The 21403-nt window shown below is 41.7% G+C and overlaps 2 protein-coding genes across 3 annotated transcripts in view; one reads left to right on the top strand and one right to left on the bottom strand.

Moving 5' to 3' along the window:
* COL9A1 (collagen type IX alpha 1 chain) overlaps window positions 1-9766 on the top strand; it is an 85518-nt gene extending 75752 nt beyond the window's left edge. The window contains exons 31-32 of one of the 2 annotated variants that reach the window (XM_007447203.1): window positions 966-1043; window positions 9222-9766. In XM_007447203.1, the coding sequence (XP_007447265.1) occupies window positions 966-1043; window positions 9222-9418 (275 nt within the window). In that variant the 3' untranslated portion in view covers window positions 9419-9766. The remainder of the gene's footprint in view (window positions 1-965; window positions 1044-9221) is intronic. The other variant, XM_007447202.1, reaches the window with a different exon arrangement.
* An 8290-nt stretch (window positions 9767-18056) lies between these two features.
* The window catches only part of COL19A1 (collagen type XIX alpha 1 chain), a 381858-nt gene continuing 378511 nt past the window's right edge, over window positions 18057-21403 (bottom strand). Inside the window, exons 50-51 of the mRNA XM_007447208.1 lie at window positions 18948-19025; window positions 18057-18767 (exon numbers count right to left, since the gene is read on the bottom strand). Of these exons, the coding sequence (XP_007447270.1) occupies window positions 18640-18767; window positions 18948-19025 (206 nt within the window). The 3' untranslated portion in view covers window positions 18057-18639. The remainder of the gene's footprint in view (window positions 18768-18947; window positions 19026-21403) is intronic.

The raw sequence follows: 21403 nt of genomic DNA, 5'->3' as shown, positions 1-21403 counted from the left end.
TCCCTACATCCTTTTAACAACAAATCATGCTGTCCTTTAGTAAGTGATCTGGGCCTTGCTTTTTTCACTTAACAGTGTCTTGGGGATCATTTCAAAGACCTTCTGGTTCTTCTTGACCTGTGCATGGTATTCTGCTCTGTGGAAGTACCATGGTGTATTTAACCCTTTAATGGATATTTAGATCATTTTCAATCTTCTGTTCAATTTTTTTTTCATGTTGGATTTGCATATTTCTGATTAAACTTATTCCTAGTTATTTAGTAAGTTAGTTGCTATTACAAATGGGATCTGTTTTCATGTTGGATCTGCATATTTCTGATTAAACTTATTTTCCTAGTTATTTGATAATTTAGTTGCTATTACAAGTGGGATCGTTGTTCACTACATCTTATCACTGATTGTTGTTTGTGTATATGAAAATGATTGATTTCCATGTATTTTGTACCTTGCTACTTTACTGAATTCTCTTATTGCTTTTAGTAGATTTTGAGTTGATTTTCTGGTTTTTAAGATAAGCAGTCATATCATCTGAAACTAGGAATGGCTCAAACCAAATAATAAATAATAATGATAAAAGTGGGCATCTTTGTAATGTTCTGACTGTAATGAAGCTGCTCCTTGTGTTTCTTGTTAAGCATTATGCCAGCTTCAGTGCTGAGATAGATATACTTTATCATGTTAGGGAAATAGTCTGAGTCTTATTTTATTGACTGTTGTATCAGGGATGCATGTTTAATTGTCAAATATCTTTCCAGCATCTACAGATATGATCTTTGATTTTTTCCCCCTTAGATCTCTTAATATAATTAACTTGATTTTTGCCTTGCTACATACTTACTACGACCTACATTGTGGCAACTTCCTACTTTTTGGTTTCTGAATGTAGGTTTTGCTTTAAGTTTAAAAATATGGAACTTTATTTTTATAGACATATAGAAAAATAACATTTCTCTAATGAAACGCAGGTGACATGGGGGAAAGAGGTGATCGTGGCCCCCCAGGAAGAGGTCCCAAAGGTTTGCCCGGGACTTCAGGTCTCCCAGGTAAGACTAAACAGGATGAGGTGGGAACTTGGCAGCCAGTGGGTGGTCTGAATTGGATCACATTTTAAAGAACTGCTCTTTGTTTACCTCTGCTTATCATGTGATGTGCAGTGATGGCTGGCGTGGATCTTTCAGGACCAACTTTAATGAAGTGTTAAATAGTCTGTAAATCATGTCTGTATTCTTTGAGAGAAAATATATGTCAGGGCTTGAAATATTACTTTCTTTTTTTTAAACATATTTATTGGAGTATAATTGCTTTACAATGGTGTGTTAGTTTCTGCTTTATAACAAAGTGAATCACTTATACATATACATATGTTCCCATATCTCTTCCCTCTTGCGTCTCCCTCCCTGAAATATTACTTTCTTGAATATACTTTAAAAAATAGTGTCAAGGTCCAACCACAATGCACTCGTTATAAAATTCTGAATGAATGGGGTCCTGTCCACTTCTAGACCAGTTGAGAGTTCCCTCTACTTTTCATTTAAACCAAAAAGTCAGAGCAGCAGGAAAACGAGTCCACGTCTTCAGCTATTTGTGACGCATGGGGAGTAACTGACATCTTATTCTAAAAGCTTCTCCTTCAAACATCCAGCCCTCCAGAGGCCCACATCCCCAAATAAATAAACTTGAAACATTCCTACTCACGAAAGTCATGCCCAAGGACTCATCCCAGCTGGGTTGACTGAGGTGACAAAGTGGCCTCTGTGTGAGAGCCCGGGTCCTCTCACTGGCCGTCTGTTCTCTTTACACACTGGCTACTCCATGGCCAGAGTCCAGGCTGCTGCACGTTGGGAATGACTGCCAGGTCCAACCACAGAAGCAGCCTCGCGGGCCGAAAGCCAGTTCAGTTGAAAAGCATGAATGGCTTGCAGTCTCCCAGCAAACGCTCTGATCACTGCTGGGCCAGGGCTCAGGAAAGGCCCCAAAGTTCTGGGGAGACCAGTCCGGGGAGGGGGGGGCTTGTGCAAGGGGGTGCCCCACACTCCCACAGTGGATTTGGAAAACTTGGTTGGGGGAAATCTAGCAAAAGAAATGATCGTTTTCTAATTCTGCCGGAGGCTTACATAGCTGATTGTGGCTATAATTGCAGCCTGAAGCATCATTGCTTTCTAATTATCCATTGCATTGCTCTTGGGTTTGACTTCCTCATTTAAAAGAATTTTTAAAAAATACGCATACATTTGGAGATAGCTCAAACACTGCCTTTCTAAAACGGTGATTCACGGGCTGTCGAGATGTTTTCACAAACTGATGAATTTTTGTGATTGGAAAAGGAAGCCTTTATGATTGGAAAAGGAGAGAAAACCTGGTTGGAGTTCAATGGGACCCAGACAAGAAGATTTTAGTAAACAATAAAGTCTGGATTCATTGATGGATGTTTAGAAGAAAGAAAAGGAAAATAGAGCTTACCGAGTGCGCTTCTCCTTTATCAATGGTAGGAATAGGAGGTTTGAAAGCTGATAAAATATCATCTTTACCATTTACTTAGTTATCTATGTATTTAGATGAGAGACTGACAATTTCTCCTTTGCGCATTTTGTTGACAAATAACAGTTCTTGGATCAGAAGCTTGCACTATTAGCACGATTTTCCTTTAACAAAAATACATGGTCATTTCTGGTGACTCTTATTTTTAAAAAACCTGTTCATAAACCCCATTTTGAGTTTAAAAATGGGAAGATCGAGAAAGACCAGCTTGGATTTGTGCAGTGTCGCAGGGTGCCACGAGGGGGCGCGTTGTGCCTCACCTCGGGCTTGCCTGGTGCTCCGGGGCCCTTGCTCTGCCCCAGGGGGCTCCACAGGTTTGCTTTTTAGCACACCTGTCATCTGTGCGGGCGAGTGGTAAGGTAGGGCAAGCCGTCTCTGGCATCTCTGCCTGGCCCTCATTGCATTTCCTTTATGACAATGGTTCAATTTGTTGCAGCTGGTCTTGGAATTAATACTTAAATCTGATTTCTTAAAAAGCTTCGTGGGCTCCGCAGTTCAGGACCCTGAAACCTGCCCTTTTCTGTCTCCTTTCTGCCGTTTGCCAGCCCTTGCCCCTCCCTTCCTGGTACCACTTGGAAATCTGGTCTTTCTTTTCCTGTGCTTTTGTTACATTTTCATTGAGAGGATATTTGACATTATTTAGTGAAACATCGGAGTTACAGATTATTCTTGGAAAAATTAAGGCCAGCTTTCTGAAGCGTGCAGTTTCCTCGGTGCTTTACCACACAGGCTCAAAGGGTCCATATTTATCAGCCTCCCTGAGGCACCAGCTGAGCTGGGGCTTTGGTTTTGTGTCAGCTCACATCCCCTTGTCTACACCTAAATGTACTCAGATGACAGTTTCCCAAATCCATCAAGTCCCTGAACAAGAGCTTTTAGGGCCATTCTGCCTCTAAAGTGAGTCCTCTGAAAGTGGACTCTTGGGAGTGTGGGTTCCATAAATCAGACATCTGGGCTCAAATCCTGACTCTCACTTACTAGCTTTATGACATCGGGCAAGTTCTTGACTGCCCAGTGCCTGTTTCCCCACTTACAAAAGAGTGATAATAGTCAATAATCACATCTCCCGGAGAGGCTAATTCTGAGAATTAAAGAAAAATCAATCCATGTAGAGTGCTTAGGACAGTTTCTGGCCATAGTGGGTGCTCAAGAAATGTTAGTTATTGGTACTATTATTAACGTAACAAATGCACTTTTGCGTTTTGAGGTAGATGAAGGTCAGAGGTGGACCCTAGTTCAGTCCCTGTGGCTTTTCGCCTGGCTCTCAGTAAGAAGATGCTACTCTTCTGTCAGCCGGCACCACCTCTGACATCTCGGACCTTCCCTCCGTGAAATCTACTTGAACTCCAAATCACAAATGCAAAGTGCTGGGTCACAGTAAATCATGTCATTAGTTCAGTATCCACTGAGAGGCTGGGCCATTTTTCATTTCCCCCGTAGAGCATGGAATGTGATTTCTGGTCTCTCACAATCATGACCTTACGAGGACTTCAGGACCTGGGGGGACCTTCACCAGGGCTGTGTTCAGGAACTTGTCCGAAACCTTCTAGGTAAATATACGTCTTACGTAACAGAAGGAGCCTGCAGAACAGGATATTCTGTGACCCCCTTTGTTGTCCTGATTGTTGGGTTTGGGACTTGAATCCTCCTGAATGGAAAGAAGATCCTTTGGTCATTCTTGGTGCTAACACATCTGGTGTCCTTGGAAAAAGGTTAACTAATACCTTCATGATCTATCAGTTGTCAGGATTGCTTTATTCTTTCTGGACTGTTTTAGTTCTCGGTCTCCCCTCCTTCTCTCAGCTTGTTCAGTGTTAAGTATTATGTGCCCTTTGGGTTTGTGATGGTACATCGCCTAATGTGGACCACGGGTTATTATTATGACCGTGACATGGACTGTCATTTTGGCTGTAGTGCTCTGTTGTCTAAACATAGACCTAAATCACCTAGCTTGCTTCTCGCCTGCAGCCAGAAGCCGGCAGGGCAGGTGTGTAAGAAGGATGGGCTCCGGAACGAGGCTGCCCTGGGGTAGGTTCTGCTGTGTCACTCATTTTCGGCTCTGCCACCTCTTTGTGCTCAGCTTGTCCCCTGCACATTGGGGGGTTATACCCCTACCTGCCCTATGGACTCATCTAGGAGGGTCTGTGGATGTGTTAATACATGGAAAGCACTTAGGTTAGTGCCTGGCTTATGGCAAACATTCTGCAATTTTAGCTCATTACTATTATTATTATTTTTCTTCCTTTTCTATTTGAAGAAATACAGACTTACAAAGGTCACAGGCCCTGACAAAGCTCTCCCAGGTAGTAAGTGACAGAGGCCAGTGTTCACACGTCCAGGTTCACGTCGTGGACAAAATGATGCACTGGTGGTCCGGGTGTATGCTGAGTCTATCTCGCCATCCTGGCATCTGACTTCGGCACGATCCCCTTTCTGCCTCTCTCGTGGAGCTGTGGGGACCAGCTCGAGCGAGACCCCTGGGGCCTTAAATCCCATCCCTGCCCCTACCTCCCGTCTCTTACCAGAGGCCTTCGGTGGGTTGTTGGATGGGGCTGTCTCATCACCAGTATCTTTTTGCCTGCCTGGTCCATTGGGGACTAGTTCCTTGGCACTCTGGGGATTTGAAGAAAAAATATTTGAGAGGGGGTCTTCACTTCCTCTTCGTGCATCTAAATGCACTGGGGGAAGGAGGAAGTTAAATGATGGTCGTGTGTGAATGTTCCCGGGAGGTTAGAGCTGACCTGCGCTCATCATGCCAGGTTTCTTGTGCAAGATTTGCGGATAGGTGAGATTCACTTGTGAATACTGGGTGGAAAAAGTCCCCAAGCGCAAGGGGCACACCTGTTTTAGGCTTATGTGTAGCAGTAGTCAGCTGACCTCTATTTCCACTGCTGTCCTGTTTCCACTATTTTATTCGGTCGTGGGCATCTTACGTAAACAGGCCACTTTATACACCGCATCCTTAAACATATGTGCTTTGTCAAACACCACAAAAGTTAGCTCGGTACGAGGTGAGCAATGTAAGAAATGCCCTATTTAATGCTGAAAATTGTTTCCAGGTTTTGTTTTGTTTTTAAAGCCTGCCATGTACAGCCCCTTTTATTTCGTAGCAGGTATCATTTATTAGGTCCCAAAGAATGTTCCAGCCAGGTTGCTCCTCTGTCAGTGTAACACGACTGCCCTCTCCTGTCAGCTCAGAGAATGGCACAGGCATTCATTTAAAAACAAAAATCATGAAAAGTTTGGCAGTAACATTTTACAGGTCCTTGAAATTTCAGAAAACTGTGTAATCATTAGGCAGTTAGTGTAGCTACACACCCATGAGGTAGGCAAAGCAGAATGAGAACACTTCAGATCCCTGCTTTCTCTTCCTCATAAGAGTTGGAAAGTGGTTTATAAATATTTGCTAACGCAGCTGCTGGACTTCCTGAATGACTTGGTGTCACCCCGAAATTTGGCTCCCACATAATAGTCTTAGAGCACCTTGAAGGGTAAATGCCCAGCGTCAGGGCTCACCAGAAACTCATAAGCTGTTATGGGAAGGCTGTTTTTTTTTCCCTCTGGCCATTTTTACAGGGCGAAACCTCAGAAAAATAGCTTTAGTCACTTGTGATAGTTAGAGCTGAAGAAGAATCGTTAGTAACGCTTGGCTATCGCGTCTCTTTCTGCCTCTCAGTCAATTCGGCCTCAATGAATTAAACCACACACGCACACACGCACACACGCACACGCACGCACTCATGGACGCACCTTGTCAGAGTTAGCAAATCAGTAGGTGTGGAAGCACAGTTAGGATGGAGGAGGGGGTCCAGGGGCCCTCATTTCTAACTCCAGCGCGTTCTAGCCACGTGACTGTGTGACTCTGGACAGTGATTTCACCTTCACTCTCTCAGTTTACACACCAGGAAAGTGGGATCGCCAGTGAGTGGCACAGGGTAAAGGGAATGCTGGTGGGCTGGTGATGACTTACTTACCCAACGCTCCAAAGGGCAACTTGCTGTGTTTGCCAGAGGAAGACTTGGGCTCCATGTGCTTGTCTTAGAATAAATCCAGGGGAGACAGGACGGTTTCATCAACTCTTTCCTTGGAGGATAAGCAGGAATCTGGAATAAACTCAGTCATTGAAAACACCCTCTCCTGGGTTGTGTTAAAATGGGGGAGCTCAACTTGAAAAGAAGTTTTCTTTCTTCTGTTTCACATTGCTTGTGCAGTAGAAAATAAACTCCCTGAAATTTTAGGTCTTAGGCAGGAGGCTGGCGTTACACATGTTAAAAAAGTAAATTAGTGGCTAAAAAAGGAGAGCTGTTTATTTAAAAACTCAGCTTCTGAGTTGCCCTTGAAACGACCAGAGGTCTGGCAGCCCTGGCCCGTGTTTGCCATGGCAGCGGGGACGTGCTGGCGTCCACTCCCCAGGTCACCGCATGCCTCAGCCCTTCCTGCTGTCTCCATAACCCTGATGCGTTACAGCTTCCATTACGTCTGTGGTCTCCCGTGAAGACAGAGGGCAAATTTCTTAATCCAGGGCAGTTTCTTTACTACATCAGGAGTCAGCAAACTTTTTGGGTAAAGGACCATATTCTTTGAGGTCTGCAGGCCAGGTGGCTTCTGTTGCCGCCCACACCTGTGCCCTTGTAGTGCCAAAGCAGCTGGGGCAACATGGAAACTAATGGCCATGCTGTGTTCTGATGACACTGCTTACAACACAGGAGCTGCCCATCCCAACCTACACTCCCTGCCCCTGTGGTCACTGTGTGTGCCACCTCTCCTTTGGGCGTTTTCTCCCCCTAATCTTGATTTGATTTTTGTTAAGGCATCCTGGTATGTCTTAGTGGGAGCTCTGCTGATAGGGTGCATGAAAATCAGCTTTTAAATGCATTTATATCTGACCTATCTTTTTAATCCTTAAAAGATCAACTTAACCTTCAACTGTCCCAGCGCCAGGAGATCTGAACAGGCTCTGCTAAAGGCACGGTTCTGCTGAAGCCTTGTTGATGGGTGCTGTGGATTAGAGAGACTTTCTCAGGTGCCTTTTCTTGAGAGGGAAACACAGAATCATCTGCTTCATCACAACTTATTACAGTCAAATGAAAGCTCATGGGATAAATGAACGGAAATTACTTACATCTGCTTGTCTACAGCCTTGAGATGTATAGAATCAAAGATCATTACTCTCTGAAAACTTAGTAATGTTTTGTCCTGTAATGTTGCTTTGTGTGGATCTAGTTGTAGATAAAGCAGGAAAAATGAGGTGTCATATCTAAAGCAGGATCTCTAACCTAGTTCCCTTCTAAAAGTATGTGGGCTATGTAATAAGACAGCTTAATAAGACCAGATCACTGTAATAAGACCAACAAAAAAACACATGTAATAAGACCACTAAAATAGGAAAAGAAAACTAAAAACCACCAAGAAAGAAGGAAAGGAAGTAAACCTAAGTAAATATATAGTTGAACATATAGATTTGGTTTTCAACTTTTTGGTTGAACAGCCAAGTTAAAACAGTTGACACCAATGAGGATCTGTGTAAGACCGTCTTATCCTGGCACAGACGATTCCTTTTACACGGCTGTCTTATTGCCACCTTTGCAGTAATAGTATGTCAGCGCTGCTGGTGTGATGAAATACACGTTCAGCAGAAATGTCTCTCGGTTACGGGAGCCGTGCCGCCGTGCCGCCGTGCCTCACTGGTTCGTGGGTGAACCAAACAACCTCTGGACTTGACAAAAGAAAGCGACGCCCCCAAGAAACCTAGGACACAGTGTAGTTCCAGCTGGGGTAAAGCCCCTGATGAGAGGAATTTCCGGCAGCTTTGCAGGGTGCATTGCACAGTCTTCTAAGAGACATGAATCACTAGCGTTCTAATAGTCATTTATCGGGCGCATTCAGGTTCGGAATTTAATTATCAGGCAGGCATCACCCGTCCCGTAGAGGAAGAGACGGGGAGGTGAGTGCCTTGCTGATGTCATCTGACTCATAAATGGCAGAGCGAGAACTTCCAGCCACCTGTCTGCATCTTCCCACCACCGAGCTGTACATCTCCCTGCCTGGAAGTTGAGGACCCACTAGAAATAAGGGCAGCTGCTAGCGGAGTGCTGTTCAAAGAAACCCAACATAAGCCACATGAGTTGAGTGTATAACTTTAAATCTGCTAGTAGCCACGTTAGAGAAGTCCAAAGAATCAGGTGAAATTCACTTTAATAATATTTAATATGTATATTTATAGTATGATTTAATAATTATTTAACCCAGTGTCCAAAATATTATAATTTCATCGTGTAATAAGTACCAAAGTTATTAGTGAATTATTAAGAAATCGAAGTCCAGATGTGTTTGGCACTTACGGTTCACCCCCGATTTGACATGGCACGTTCCCAGGCTCGGTAGGTGTCTGTGTAGAGAGGCTACCATACTGTGCAGTTCAGCTCCTCTGATGGAAATAGGGGTGAGAGATGTGAGGTCTCCTAACACTTTTAATTTTGAAGCAACCCAACTGCAATGAAGGAGTTTTATTATATCATTATCATCATCATCTGCTTTAATCATCCTCTGTCTTTTCTAAAAGCGTTTGTCAAGGGCCTCTGTACACATTGCCGGGCGGTGGGCAGGGTGGAGGGTCCAGTGCCTTCTGTGTCTCTAGCCCTGAGGGCACTCCTGCTTACACGTGCGTCTTCTGTGTGTTTCAGGTGACCCAGGTCCTGCCAGCTATGGGAGGAATGGCCGGGATGGTGAGCGAGGCCCCCCAGGGGTGGCAGGCATCCCTGGTGTACCCGGCCCCCCGGGACCTCCTGGCCCTCCTGGTTTCTGCGAGCCAGCCTCCTGCACCTTACAGGCTGGGCAGCGGGCATTTAATAGCAAAGGTCCAGATCAATCAAAGGCTTAGTGCAGCACGGCTATCTGCACAAACCATGCCTGGCGAAGGGCTTGGAGGAGAAACTCCCCCAGAAGCCAGGGCACAGGTGACGGTGCATTACCTTCAATGTTATTCTATTGATAGAAGTCCCACCTGACCATCAGGTTTAGAGCAATGGTGCTATTCAATAAATCCTCTTTCCTTTTCCTTGGAGAGGAGCCACAGAGTCATCGATCAAACTTAACAAATAAAACCTTCCCTTGAAGTGAACTGACAGTAGTCCTGTCCCCAGGATTTTGAACTTCCGTGTGCTATCCGTGTGTGTTACGTCATGGGCCACTGAGCCAATAAACAAAAACAGCTGTTTGGTTTACCTCAGTTGCAGCAGTTATTTTCATTTTTTATTGAGAGCTTGTTCTCAGATGATAGTTTCAGCTCTATGATTACCAGACTGGTTATGAAGAAACCCCACTACCGTCAATAGTACTGGTGCTCAAAAATCCCCCCAAATCCCGGGAGGGCCAGGGATGCTGTGCCACTTGGAGCGGTTTCCATGCTGCACGTGTGGGTTCTCAGCATCAGCTTGAAGTTTTGTGGAACTGTACTGTATCCCAAACCCGCTAATCTTTTGGGCTCTTCTGTGTGAAAGCAAAGAAGGAATCTTAATGTCCTGCCATTCGTAAGTTTTATTGATGAGATTATTTATTTTAAAGGTTTGAGGTAACGTCTCTGGTTGTACCAAAGAAGCAATAAATACGGCTCCTTGATCTCTTGCCATGTTTTCTTATAGTCATGTTCAATGAAAAAAAGTCACTGAGATTATTTAGATTCTTAAAGCTTTCCTCATTTCTGTAGGCTTATGTTTATAATGTTAGTGATTTATTCAACAGAGAAATTAAAACGCCCTTACTGCTCCCCAGAGGGTGTTGTTTTGTGACAGAGTTCTTCGTATGTATGTGTTTGGTGGGGGACTGGGGGGAGATGAGGAGGGCTTCATGGACCTTTCTGAAATGAAATGAAAACTATGAACCCGTACCCCAGAAGGATGCACAAATGCATGTACGCAAATCTGCTTGCATGCTATGTCAGAGATTTCATGGGGCCCCTAAGCCTAGCCTTGCTTGGTTTCTAGGAGTGGAACCGCTGACTTCAATGGTGCGTTAGCGCCCTCCTATTTAGAACTTCACTGATGCAAAAATGATTTGTGTTTTGCTGTTTTTCTTATAAAGGCAGCTCAGCTGAAGCACTGTATTCTTATCAATAAGACAGGTATTGCCTGACCACTCAAGCACTTTATTACTACTTACATAATCACATTGGCCTGCTGTTTCATCAACAACATCTATGTTAACTATCGATCAGACTTAATATATTCATTTTATGTCACGGTGCATACGACTGACTTGTCCCAGGCCATAGCACTGCGCTCCAAACAGCCAATATCTTTTTAGTTTATGGCACTCCATTCTCTCACGTCAAGGGGAGTGAGCCCCAATAGGACGTTTGATGCCATTTTTTTTTCCTCAGGTGTACTTTCTCTACTTTTAAAAACTTTAGCCTGATTCATTTGGTGAAATCAATCATTATATAGTCTGTACTTGGAATTCTTTTAAACTGCTCACGGCATCTAGTTCTGTGCTTCTGGTATGGACTGTGTTTAAGGGAAATAATTCCAACTGGGCTGCAATAGCTCAGGGCCATTGACACCCTGGGAAGGATGGTCTTCCTTCTTGGGGAAGAGAGAATCTTTGGAAGCAGAGACATCTGTCATAACTACTTAAAATTGTCTTCATATGAATGGCAAACCTTTTCAGGTACTGTGGCATATAGTCAAATAAATGCAAAGAAATTGCCTTGTCTTTTCACCAAGGTGGTTTTATTTTAACTGGAGTAACATAGTCAAATACAACAAAAGAAAAATTAGATAACCAAATAAATGTTTCTCAGTTCTATACTTTCAGATTCATAAGAAAATTAAAAAAAATAAAATTTCAAAGAAAAGTTGAATCAGCTGTTTTCCAAACTTGATATACAAAAGGCGATACAGCAAGCTTCACAGATACAGCAAGACCGGAAACAACCATTTACAGAGAGATTGGACAAAATGAGCACATTCCAAAGGTGGGAACAATCCACTGTAAATCCAGTTCGGTCAAATAGTTTACAGAAGCAGTAAATACTTGACTGAGAAATTGCAAAGAAAAGCATCTCACAAATCGTCTCCATGAAAGAGAGTTGATGAATACTGAATTAGACCAAAGCTCTCTCTCTAGCAAAACAAATCTTCAAAACCTTTGGGATATTTTTCAAAGTTGGACGAAGTGTCAGAGTTGCTGAGAAGAGCGTGTGAATAATTACAGGTGGTTAGAAACGGGCATGTCACTTACCCAAGGGCAAATGATTTATTTCCAGTCAGTGGTTCTATGGCATCGTGACCTGATTTTCATCCCAAAGGTCTGACAGGTTGGTTAAAAACTATGGACATCACTTCCCAGGGTGACTGAGCACATCAATTGCCTGGCATAGTTTGGGATAATTGACTTTGTCCAGCAGAGGAGTATGAATGAGTAGTCACATCAGTTTCATGATTGATTTGATTATTTATGGACACTTAGTACTTCAAGCTGACTAAACGAATATTGCTATTCTTAAACATCATAAATAAAATCTGATTTACTTGCAGCCTGAAATAAGCTGAATGTAAATCCCTGCTTTAGAAAATTACCTCTGATTGTAGTATTTAATTTTTTGGCTATTACAGCCTCTCTGATATCCAACATCTCTAGGTTTAAAAATAGATCAATATGGGGGAAGATCACTAGAAATATATAAAATCACACCAAATATCAAGAAAATTGCTTTTAAACATTTTCTGGGAGCCCTGACAAAAGGTGTGAAAAAGCAATATTAAGGAAAAAAAATACTAGGCAACCATAATCCTGCTGTTTACAAACAGGGAATGGACATAAATTATTTAAAATATCATCTTTTTAGAAGAAGAAGATTTGTGTTCAATAAATATAGGTCAAGTCTCTTTGCTTTTCTCCTAGAGTAAAATAGGTACTTTTCAGTGGTGTACTGAGTCTTTGTTAGCGAGCTTGTGATCTAGGACATGGCAGCATTAATGCATATGGCTCGGTAAATATTAAATCAAAATTGGTTTACCATAAGAATGTATGACTATAAATACACATGCCCAAAGGCTCTTTAAATGATTAACTAGAGGAACTGTAATGTATTTGTTAGCTCTGGTCATCAGAAAGAGGATGCTGACTGATCCTATTTTTAATCGCAATAAATGGGAATCCATGCTAACTCTCCCCTTAACAGTGCCTTCACATCCTGGTCTTGATGCCAAGTTTTCTAAGAATACCTAGAGAAAGAACAAATGATGGAAACTGGCTCCAAGAAACTAACTTTTTAAAAGATTTATTTGAAATTGTCTCTGACCTCCAAGTTGAAAATTCTTGTACGAAAAGATTTGAAAATATCTTAGAGAGCACACGGTCAATTTATATACTATGTCATAAGGGGACCTGAGGGTGAGGACGGTTAAGAACTACATAAATCGTTTCCCAGTCTAAGCGGACATCTAAATCCACTGGCACGTTTTCATGTGATTCATCTCAGTTAAGGAAACATGCTGTGTATTTAACCTTTGGTCGCCTATTGGCCTGTCACTCATGATGGAAGAGCTTATGTTTATGAGAAAAGAGAACTGTGACATTCCTTGTCTCGCTCAAGCCCACGTGATTTAGTGAGCAGATCACTCTGTGGGACAAAAGTCACAAAGGCCTGGCTACTCTCTGACCTTTATTTCTGCTTTTAATTCTCATCTGAAATCATTAGACCAAGCTTTTTATGAGCTGCCCTGGAGATGGGCTATAAACTGATTATGACCTAAGCATTGATTCATGTGACAAACATAAGTGTAATTACCAGCATGGTGTCGAGCCAGACCCTGCAACAGGCCCATTTGCTTGTTCCTCGGGCATCCGTGTGGCTCACGCGGGGCATGTGAGTGCTTCCGCCGCTGCCCTGTGGTTGAGACCCATCAGAATGATGGAAATGTGAGACTTCGGCCAAAGAAGAGATGCTGTTAAAAAAGGCACCTCGGAATTCCCCGATTTAGGGTCAAATCCTTTATTGCTGAGATAACGGACAAGCTCATTATGCATCATGAACATACAGGAATCTAGGCCTCAAAGCATTATATCCATGTGGGATCTAGCAAAAAACTAGCGCCATTCCACTTCACATCAGTGTGTTGAATTCAAGAGCTTGATGAGGTAAGATACAGAACAAACAAAGTGGGCAAAAAATGCATCCTAAATCTTATCTTAAAAATAGTTATAAAATATGCCACAAAACAATCTGAATTTAAATACGTTAATACACCGAAAAATATTTTTTCCCTAAAATGTACTTTAAATAATACAGCCAGATAAAAAGTTGCATGTAATTAGCATCTTTATACCCATGTGCTTCTAATCGTCAAGCGACACACACCCTTCTGATAAACTCAAAACTTATTGAACTACCCCCAAGTTTAGTGAAATCTCCTACTTTATTAGTATTCTCTTTTGACAAATTCATGAAGCAAGTAGGTAACTCTTTGAGTTGTAACCTGTATCACTCACTGCTGGCTCTGAACACGACATTTTTTTCCATTTAGATTTTCTTAGACTTAGCTTGGTTTTATAAGCCTGCCTTATCTTCGAGGTAAATTTTTGCTATTCTGGCTCTGCTCCTCTGGATGAGTTCTCTGTGCTCATCTGGTTCTTCATTCAATTTAACGAGCTTGACCAGTTACCCTGGCATGATTTTGCTGAGTGAAATGTTTTGGTTACAGCTCCAGCTATACCGCACAATAAAACCGAAGTTATCAATTTGTCTTGTTTCCTGAGACTGCTAGTAGTTAAACACATTTAATGTCATTAATGCTCCCTTTACCAGGCAACTAATGAATGAATACAATTCAATGGGCTAAGTTGCTTTGAAGTAATAGGCATAAAAGACACAAATGCAATTCTGTCTGCACCTCCCCCTCTTGGAAGGCCGCGCAACCCATGAGAGAGAGAGAGAGAGGGGTATTAAAAGGGGTCTGATCCTTCACACGAGAGTACTGGGAAAGAAAACAGGGAAGCAGTGACAATAAACACTTGTGTGTCTTTAAGAAGGTGGACACGGACAAATGTGAAAAATAATTTAAAAATGAGAGCAATGAACAAACCTGCAAAACTATTCTGAGACTTCATTGGAAAAAACTTAAGCATATAACCTAACCTGGAGGTTCTCACTATCAGGATATTATTACCAGTGTTAGGAAAATTTAAATGGTATTTTGAAAAATAGTGTTCCTTATCTTACTTTTGTAAATAGTGATACATTTCTAGAAAAATATAATTATACAAATCTAATTGTAAATTTTTAAGTACTTTGAACAATATGGAGATTTGGACATTGTCTAATTCTGTAAATGGTCTGCTTCTTGTGATAAGCCAAATTCTTTTTATTTGCCAAAAGAGACTTTCTATTCTGCTTAGAAGGTAAGATGATTCCTCAAGGGTTTTCACGTTAATCACTAAAATATGAGGGTAGCGTACAAACTAAAGTTACAAATAGTAACTTTGTGAGTTAACTAGGCATATAAATCCCCTGATGAAATAAAATGGAAACAGCCAACAAATCAAGGGTTATTGTGCCTGCTTCATAAAGATACTTAAAATGAAGAAAAATATAAATTAACAAAACAAGATAACGAAAGATAAATTAACAAGAAATTATTTACAAAAGTAAAAAAGAATAAGTGCAAAAGCAAAGGTTCTGATTGAGTTGTTGCCCACTAAACTGTTTCTAGATTTGTATTTCTGCAAGTCTGTTCAGTTCTTCTGATACAAATTGCTTTAAACACCATCTTGTGGACAGCAGGAGGTATATCACAGGTTCTCAACGATTAGAAAGACTGCAGAAAGGCTAAATCTTATTTAACTCCTAAAACATATTCATAAAAAATTATTTTATAACCCAAACATCAAATGGCATCTTTTACAGATAACACATCTTAAGATAATTACTGAAGTTCTATAATAAAAGTGACTACAATTTTAAAGTTTCAACAACGTCATGAACCATAGAAATATGCATATGGGATTATCAATACTTTAAAGTCATTAATTAAATTACTTTGATCATGAGGTGAAAAATTTCAAAGGTTAAGACTGGCTGTGTTTCTGTTATGGTTATGAAAAAATGGTTAATGTCTTCAGTAGGAAAGAACAATGAACAAACTCATGAATTATTCTTCCTTTTTCCTTTAGGTTCCAAAGGCCATAAATATCAATTGAAGTCATATCTTGTCCTTTGCATAGAAGGATTTCTATCTGACAGTGTTAACTGACCTTGGTATAAAATGTTAGACTGGAAATCAAACATACTTATATAGGGTACACACTATTTTAATTTTTAATAGCCATCATGGCCAAAATTATTTTGTATTTAAACACTTATGTTGTCTGGAGTCCAAACAAGAGATAATTCAGGAAATGTGGTCATTCTTCTTCCCTGCTGTGGACATTACTGACAACTGTGTGAAAGTAAACAAAGGTTTTGGAATGGAAAAACAAAAACAATACAAGAGAATTGGCAACCACCAAGCCAGTTAGGGGAAATTTTCACACCCGACTTTGGGGCCTTAATTATCTACTTTCTTTTTGTTAAAAGAATCAGGCAACTGCCAACTCTCCGCTTTATTTGGTGTTGTGTTAGCTGGACTCAGGCTTTCTTGCTGCTTTTGGCCGCATCTCGTGTACAGAGATGAGACGGTGGACACACAGGTGGCTGAGCAGAGGCTCGCTCCACGTGACACAGCCTGTTCCCCTGGTTACGCCCCAGGTAGATTGAGTCACGTGTGTTGGTTGTTAAAAAACAGCCTGTGTCACTGTGACAGCTCTACTTTGTAATATGCACCAGCTCCTCAAACCAGCTGAATAAATCCAGATTCTTGAAACAGGAATAAACCAGCCCAGCCTTAATGGAATTTAGAACAAGAAAGGTTCCTAAATATACCATTTTTAAGAAAGGATACATGACATATTCTCTGGAATTAAAATAAGCAGAATTTATAAAACAAGAAAGTGAAGCGAGTCTTCTTATGTCTGAAGGGATCGACTCAAAGAAAACAAAAATACATTGATCACCATTAGCAAAAATGTTCATGAAAACAGTAAATGCTAAAATAAATACTTCTGCATTAGCAAAGAGGCAAAAGGAGAACCAAACTATTAACTAATTTGAAAAAATAATCTTTGAAAACATATAAAATGTTGAGCTTTATGACAAGTTCAAGTAAATTTATGAGTGGCAGAGGAGTTGTAAAGCTTTCAGAAAATTCAACAAATTAAAGTTCCACAAATTAAAAGCTCAAGATATACACATAGCACCAGATTTTAGATCTCTGTACATTTTTTTTGGAGGGGGGATAAATGATCATTTTACTAAGAAAATGTGTATGTATGTTCTGATTGTGTTAAGTCTAAAACACAGCACCATTGTAGGTATTGCACAGGAAAGAAAATGAAGAAGAAAATCAATTTAAAGTTAACAACACTTGAAATAAATAAAATGACCTTGGAAAAGAAAATAAATAAACTTGGAAGTGAAATATACAGCATCATTCAACATGAAATAATGAAAAGGTTGCATGTACGCACAGCCACGTAGACAGTACCTGACCAGCAAGTTCATCCGTCTACAGCGAAACCCAGTTCAAACCCTGGGTGCATTTGAACGAAGCCGCCTTCATGTAGCAACGCTCCCCACAAGACCCTGCTCACAGCTTTCCCCAGCTTGCCCCGACGGCCTCGGGATGGGATGTCTGCAGCGGGAGGGCTCTGGGTGCGCTCTCGGCATCCCTGGGACCCACCACTTAGATTTCAGCAATATCCTCATGCTCAGTGCCCTAGGAAATCCATTGTTTTCAACCAACAGTTTCTCAAAATAATGTAGAGCCAGGCGATAGAAGAACCGTTTAGCCACGTGGTTGGCAATCACATATTCTCACTCCTGGCCAGAGGACGTGGTCTGGGCAGTGGCTGTTTCCCTGAAGTGCGTGGACTCTTTGGTCTCGGTGCCGGCTGCATGTTGGGTCTCGTGGCTTTCCTTCTCTGCCCTGCACCGCTTGCTGCGGCTTCTGAGAAACAGCCTTCTCCACCAGAGCTTCTGGGCTTGGCAATATGCGTCTGCTGACACCACACATTCACCTTCTAGGTCAAGGGGGTTTCTTTTCCAGTTGCTACAAGTCCCATCCTTTGTTCTGATGGCTGGTTCTTAAACTCTGAGAGTGATGAGGTCAGAAGGATAATGGATACAGGGGCCCAAAGACCTTGGGAGACCCTTTAAGCTTCGAAAGTACCAAAGACAGCTTGGTGTCTTCACCACCAGATACCTTCTAGGGAAAAGAGCTTTCTGTTTCCCAAATGAGAAGCTCAGTGCAGGGGCCACAGTGCTGGGCTTTGACTTCTTGCCTCCCTTCTTATGCAGGACATACTCATGCCCGTGGGATTGCTTTGAGTGGAGCTCATTACACAGAATCGACAAAATCATTTCAGCAGTTGGCTATGGTAGGATTTTGGGCTCCCTGATAAAACAGCCGCCTGGGTTTTCTTCCAAAATATAAGTTATGAAGTGAAGGTCTTATTGCCTAGCTATTTCTCTGCATAAGTAGAATGGATACAGGATGGGATAAGAATTCTTAAGCTATAAAAAGTAGGCAAAAAACATTCAGCAGGAACAATGCACTATATCAAAAAAGGTGATGAGATTTTTAGCAATGCTAGTAAATTTAAACACCAAGAAAACTTTCAGGTAAGTCTGAAACTGTAAAACTCAGAAATCAAAGGCCAAATACAAGTTGATGAGATTATGAAGTGTACATCACCGTCAGTCCGCTAAATCATAAGATGTCATTTCCTCTTGAAGGAGAACTAATGATATGATTTGCTTGCATATTTCATAGAAAACTCTGAATAAAAATCATAATAATGGTGAAACAAGACATATGGAATGAATTTGGAAAAATTCTAAAAAGGCTGATATCACCATTACTATAGGAATAGGATTCCAATTTTTGCTCTTAATGTCTGGCCTACATCAAAAAAAAAGTCACCCATGAATCATGAGGGTCTGACAGTACTAAGAAAGCTCCAACGTCAAGGAGGGATGGCTGGGAATCAAGTCTTCCTCAGGTATGGTTATTTCCCACCTGTCTGCTGACGGGCGTGAGAGACAGGATACAGGCAGTCTCCTGGGTTACACCTTCCACTGGGTCCTGGGGGGCCCTGGGGCCCTGGGGCACCTGGTGAGCCTGGCAGGCCCGGAGCTAATGAAATAAAAGACCCCATCAGAACACGGGTCAACATATGGCTTTTCCTCCCTCCCTCCAACCAACGTGGGTCATTCAGTGTCACCTGCAGCGATACCTAAGGGCCATCGGGGAGCAGGCATGGCTCCTATTTTGGGAGGTTTGCTCATGTTGTGAAGATGATAATATCACTATTACCTGAGGTCCCAGGAAGACCTGGGCTCCCTGGAAGCCCTACTCCCGGTTCCCCTCTTTCTCCCTTCTGTCCTCGGTAGCCTGAATGAGAGATATACAAAAAGAGAGACAAAAAAGTAAGCGTGTTCTCTGGCAACAGACTGATATACATTCAGGAAATATTTTGAGGTGTGTATTGAAAATCCACCCAGTGGAATATCTTCACACATTTATATCTGAAAACTATGTTACAGAGATTCAATACAATCCTAGATCCTAGAGAGGACAGTGGAGTGAACACTAAATAGATACATATTCAAGTTTAAAATATCACCAGGATTTCTTTTATGTAAGTGACCTTCATTTAACAAACGTGAGCAGTAAGGAGAAATGTTTGGACTTAGGGTCATTTGAAAGCACCCTTCCGAATCTATATTTAAACATTTCTGCAGTAAAGTAACATTTACCACCTGAGGTATATTTAATAGTTCAACCCAGCTCCTGCTATTACAGACACCTCGTTAAGGTGTCTCGTTAAGTCATCTCAGTGAGTGCTTAAGATCATAGGCTAAAAAAATGAGGAAGAAAGAAAAATAAGTGAAGATACATGAACTTCCGATTAACAAGAGGGTTAACGACACTGAACGCAATTCCAAATGAACAACGTAGGTGCTAAAAGCTACGTATTTAAACTCAGTTCTCAGATTTCAATATAATGCAAAATATATTTAAACTCAGTTCTCAATTTCAGTATAATGAAAAATATATTATTCCATATGGATTTCAGTGCATATGGTATCACAAAACAAGAGACAATAATTTGTGTGTTTGTATAATAAGGTAACATTTACACGTCTCCTGTCAAATGTAACAACTTGTTTGTACAAATCTCTCACATCATTAGGTTAATACGGACCCACTATTAACAGATAAAGATGTTGAAGTGCACAAAGCACATGAGAACTTTCTACTCTTAACTTTCCTAATAAGGTCCCAAGCTCATTCCTTATGAAGGCTCCCCAAAAGCCTTAGGGTCTTATTTATTTTTTATTTATTTATTTTTGGCTGTGTTGGGTCTTCGTTGCTGCGCGCAGGAAATGTGGAAAACGTTGCTTTCTCTAGTTGCGGCGCGCGGGCTTCTCATTGCGGTGGCTTCTCTTGTTGAGGAGCGTGGGCTTTAGGCGCGCGGGCTTCAGTAGTTGTGGCGCACGGGCTTAGCTGCTCCGCGGCATGTGGGATCTTCCTGCACCAGGGATCAAATCTGTGTCCCCTGCACTGGCAGGTGGATTCTTTACCACTGCGCCACCAGGGAAGTCCAGGGTCTTATTATTATTTTTTAACATCCTTATTGGAGTATAATTGCTTTACGATGGTGTGTTAGTTTCTGCTTTATAACAAAGTGAATCAGCTATACATAATTTTTTCACAACAACACTTCAGATAGGAATGCTAATAAGGTCAATAACAACCTCCCCGTTCTCTAGAATTAAGCTTTTCACCCTTTAGGGTAGGCCTCTCTTGAAATTTGGAAAAGACTAAAAGGCTGGTCTATCTGCAAACAGACATGTGTTTTCTTGGCCCCTAGGTGCAGGATGAGAGTTTGATATCAGTGTAGCTTACGTAGGAAAAAAAATAAAACAACAGCAGTGCCCTAATCCAAAGCATCTAGAGATTCTCATCATTGAAGAACTGTGCTTGCTGGAGTTTTTAAGGTGTTAGACTTTATTTCCATTTCAACACAAGGGATTTACTTCTAAAGTTGTAAATCAGTGCATTTACATGCATGCTGGAAAAATGAGGTCAGAAAAAGAGTGTTACTGGCATTTGGGAGGATGTCTCTTCATGTGGGACCTTACAAGCTGTCTGCAAGCCTTCCACATTGTCTGGCCTGCTTGTTCTGGCCCACTAATTGGCCACTGAACCCGTCACCATACTGACACACATATGCCTCCCATTTCCTAAGGCCCTTACTGCTAACAGATCTGAAGGGTCAAATCTATATATCAGTCACGTCAACTACTCTATGGGCCACTGGCTTATACATAACAGGTGGTTTCTTTCATTACAAACCAATAACAGCTGAACTTTAGAAGTTCCAAAGTAAGAACCATCATTCCCAATACCACCCCTCCAAAATTGATGTGGGATAGAATGGCTGGATCCGTTTTCTCCTAGTAACCCCACATCCACTTGGTGTGCAGGGTTCTTTCTAAAATGGATAAAGCTTTCAAGTATGGTACCTATTCTTGAGGATTTTCACAGAGGTGGAAAATCAGCATGTGTTTGGAAGAAGTTTAAATCAAGTTCTTTCAAGGTTCCTGATCAAAAGGTGAACTACAGGGAGGATCCCACGTGCCGCGGAGCGGCTGGGCCCGTGAGCCATGGCCGCTGAGCCTGCGTGCCCGGAGCCTGTGCTCCGCAACGGGAGAGGCCACAGCAGTGAGAGGCCCGCGTACCGCAAAAAAAAAAAAAAAAAAAAA

This window comes from Lipotes vexillifer, unplaced genomic scaffold (genome assembly GCF_000442215.2).
Source record: "Lipotes vexillifer unplaced genomic scaffold, Lipotes_vexillifer_v1.1 scaffold1180, whole genome shotgun sequence".
Taxonomy (NCBI): domain Eukaryota; kingdom Metazoa; phylum Chordata; class Mammalia; order Artiodactyla; family Lipotidae; genus Lipotes; species Lipotes vexillifer.
This window is presented reverse-complemented; position numbering and strand designations above follow the sequence as displayed.